Here is a 3,523-nt window from a genome sequence, read left to right on the forward strand (position 1 = left end):
AACTATGTGTCCACCACTAGGTATAACCTCATCACCTTCTTGCCCAAATGCTTGTATGAGCAGTTCCACCGTGTTGCCAATTTCTACTTCCTCGTTGCTGCAATTCTCTCTGTCTTCCCTCTCTCCCCATTCAACAAATGGAGTATGATTGCACCTTTGATTTTTGTGGTCGGGCTTAGTATGGGTAAAGAGGCTTTGGAGGACTGGCGCCGGTTTATGCAGGATGTGAAGGTCAATTCCAGGAAAGCCATTGTTCATAGAGGGGATGGTGTTTTTGGTCGTAGGAAGTGGAACAAGATCCGTGTTGGGGATGTTGTCAAGGTGGAAAAGGATCAATTTTTCCCTGCTGATTTGCTCTTATTGTCATCAAGTTACGAGGATGGGATCTGTTATGTCGAGACCATGAACTTAGATGGCGAGACCAACCTCAAAGTTAAGAGATGTTTGGATGTTACCTTGCCTTTGGAACGGGATGATGCTTTCCACACTTTCTCTGGAACTATTAAATGTGAAGATCCCAATCCTAACCTGTATACGTTTGTTGGAAATCTTGAATATGATGGCCAGGTTTATCCGCTCGATCCTAACCAGATTCTCTTGAGAGACTCTAAGCTCAGGAACACGGCTTATGTCTATGGGGTGGTCATATTTACTGGCCATGACACAAAAGTCATGCAGAATTCAACAAAATCCCCTTCAAAGAGAAGCAGAATTGAAAAGAGAATGGACTACATCATATATACTCTCTTTGCCCTCCTTGTGACCGTCTCCTTCATCAGCTCACTGGGTTTCGCAGTGATGACAAAGATGCATATGGGAGAGTGGTGGTACTTACGACCAGATAAGCCCGAGCGCTTAACTAATCCAAGAAATCCTTTTCACGCTTGGGTCGTCCATCTGATCACTGCTGTCTTGCTTTATGGGTACTTGATTCCCATCTCATTGTATGTTTCCATCGAGCTCGTAAAAGTTTTGCAGGCAACTTTCATAAACCAAGACTTGCACATGTATGATAGCGAGAGCGGGACTCCAGCTCAAGCACGCACATCAAATTTGAATGAAGAGCTGGGACAAGTTGACACAATCCTTTCCGATAAAACAGGAACTCTGACATGCAATCAGATGGATTTTTTGAAATGCTCCATCGCGGGTACTTCTTATGGTGTTCGCGCCAGTGAAGTAGAACTAGCTGCAGCAAAGCAGATGGCGATAGATCTCGATGAGGAGCAAGGTGAAGAAATGAACGACCTTCCAAGGACTAGAGGAAGGATGCATGGATATGCCAAAATGCCCAGCAAGAACTCATCAGATATTGAGTTGGAGACTGTAATCACTGCTACTGACGAAATAGATCAGACGCAGTCCACTGGTGTCAAGGGGTTTAGTTTTGAGGATGAACGTCTCATGAACGGAAACTGGTTAAATGAACCCAATCCAGATGACATTTTGATGTTTCTGCGTATACTTGCTGTTTGTCACACTGCTATTCCCGAGGTGGAGGAAGATACTGGAAAGTGTACTTATGAAGCAGAGTCTCCTGATGAAGTTGCTTTCCTTGTTGCCGCTGGGGAGTTTGGTTTTGAGTTTACTAAAAGAACTCAATCAAGTGTGTTTATCAGTGAACGACATTTAGGCCAACCACTTGAAAGGTGAGATTGTAACTGTAAATCTTTCACTTGTTCGTATCGGTTCCAGTGAATATATATCTAACTACTTGTCCAATCTTTTATAGAGAATACAAAGTTTTAAATGTTTTGGACTTCACTAGCCAAAGAAAAAGAATGTCTGTTATCATTCGTGATGAAAAAGGGCAGATTCTTCTACTCTGTAAAGGTGCTGACAGGTTGGCCTCATAACTTCAAGCAGTTCAATATAGCGTATCTGTTATACTAAAGTAAAGTTCAATGCGTCATCTTGAAAATTTGCAGCATAATATTCGACCGGTTATCCAAGAATGGAAAAAAATATCTGGAAGCCACTTCAAAGCATTTGAATGGATATGGTGAAGCTGGTTTACGCACATTAGCGCTCAGTTATAGAAAGCTGGATGAGACTGAGTATTCGATTTGGAACAGTGAATTTCACAAAGCCAAAACTTCAGTCGGAGCTGACAGAGATGAAATGCTCGAAAAGGTATCCGATATGATGGAGAAGGAATTGATTCTTGTCGGTGCTACTGCAGTGGAAGATAAACTGCAGAAAGGGGTATGTAGTGGAAGTTTGTATAGGATTACTACCATGACGCTAATAATTGATATTTCCTTTCAGCTTACTGTTTATTGTTCGTTACAGGTGCCTCAGTGCATAGATAAGCTTGCCCAAGCTGGTCTCAAGATATGGGTTTTGACAGGAGATAAGATGGAGACAGCAATTAACATAGGGTGTGTTATTCTTTTATGTTGCTGATAATACCACGACCCCAAATCTTGGGAATTTTATAATAGATACTAAGTGGACTAAGTTCTTTGTTTTTCCAAATGCAGATATGCCTGCAGTTTGCTGCGACAGGGTATGAAGCAGATATCCATAGCACTAAGAAACGAAGAGGGATCATTCCAAGACCCAGAAGCGGTATGTATTAGGCTGATACTATAAAAACCTACATTACTGTTTCAATAAATGCTTGCATTTGATGTGAGAAACTTTTTCTTGTTGTAAATGGCCAGGCTGCGAGAGAGAGCATTTTGATGCAGATCATAAATGCTTCACAGATGATCAAACTAGAGAAGGATCCACATGCAGCGTTTGCTTTGATCATTGATGGAAAGACACTTACATATGCTTTGGAGGATGATATTAAGTATCAGTTTCTTGCCCTGGCTGTTGATTGTGCTTCAGTGATATGCTGTCGTGTCTCTCCCAAACAGAAGGCACTGGTAAGATTGATACACCACAAGTCCTAGTTCTATCTTTTTGTTATTGACTGAAATCACTTACTTTTGTCTATCTATCTCGGTTTCTAGGTAACAAGACTAGCAAAAGAAGGAACAGGAAAGACAACCTTGGCAATCGGTGATGGTGCAAATGATGTTGGAATGATTCAAGAAGCTGATATAGGTGTAGGCATCAGTGGTGTGGAAGGCATGCAGGTCATTAAACGTGTTTTCGATTTAACTAGACATTTTCTTTGGTTAATGGCGATATAGGTCTGTTTCTGATTGCAAATGCATTTCTCTTTCTCTTCAGGCTGTAATGGCAAGCGATTTCTCCATAGCCCAGTTTCGGTTTTTAGAGAGACTACTTGTTGTCCACGGGCACTGGTGCTACAAAAGAATAGCCCAGATGGTAAGTATCTGTGGTATAATTGATATACAGAAAATCCCATCATAACCCATCGGACAACTTACAACCTGATTTTGATTCACATTCTTTTCTGACAGATCTGTTACTTCTTTTACAAGAACATAACATTTGGTCTGACTCTCTTCTACTTTGAGGCTTTCACTGGGTTTTCTGGTCAAGCCATATACAATGACTACTACTTGTTGATGTTCAACGTTATCCTCACTTCTCTCCCCGTCAT

At 41.4% G+C, this 3,523-nt stretch overlaps 1 protein-coding gene across 1 annotated transcript in view; it reads left to right on the forward strand.

Annotated features, from left to right (window-relative positions):
• LOC104704733 (probable phospholipid-transporting ATPase 7) overlaps nucleotides 1-3,523 on the forward strand; it is a 9,732-nt gene that overhangs the window by 4,086 nt on the left and 2,123 nt on the right. Inside the window, exons 3-10 of the mRNA XM_019244895.1 lie at nucleotides 1,733-1,843; nucleotides 1,929-2,205; nucleotides 2,293-2,381; nucleotides 2,484-2,571; nucleotides 2,667-2,876; nucleotides 2,964-3,089; nucleotides 3,187-3,285; nucleotides 3,381-3,518. Coding sequence (XP_019100440.1) covers nucleotides 1,733-1,843; nucleotides 1,929-2,205; nucleotides 2,293-2,381; nucleotides 2,484-2,571; nucleotides 2,667-2,876; nucleotides 2,964-3,089; nucleotides 3,187-3,285; nucleotides 3,381-3,518 — 1,138 coding nt within the window. The remainder of the gene's footprint in view (nucleotides 1-1,732; nucleotides 1,844-1,928; nucleotides 2,206-2,292; nucleotides 2,382-2,483; nucleotides 2,572-2,666; nucleotides 2,877-2,963; nucleotides 3,090-3,186; nucleotides 3,286-3,380; nucleotides 3,519-3,523) is intronic.

The sequence above is a fragment of the Camelina sativa genome, chromosome 1 (assembly GCF_000633955.1).
Source record: "Camelina sativa cultivar DH55 chromosome 1, Cs, whole genome shotgun sequence".
Lineage (NCBI taxonomy): Eukaryota > Viridiplantae > Streptophyta > Magnoliopsida > Brassicales > Brassicaceae > Camelina > Camelina sativa.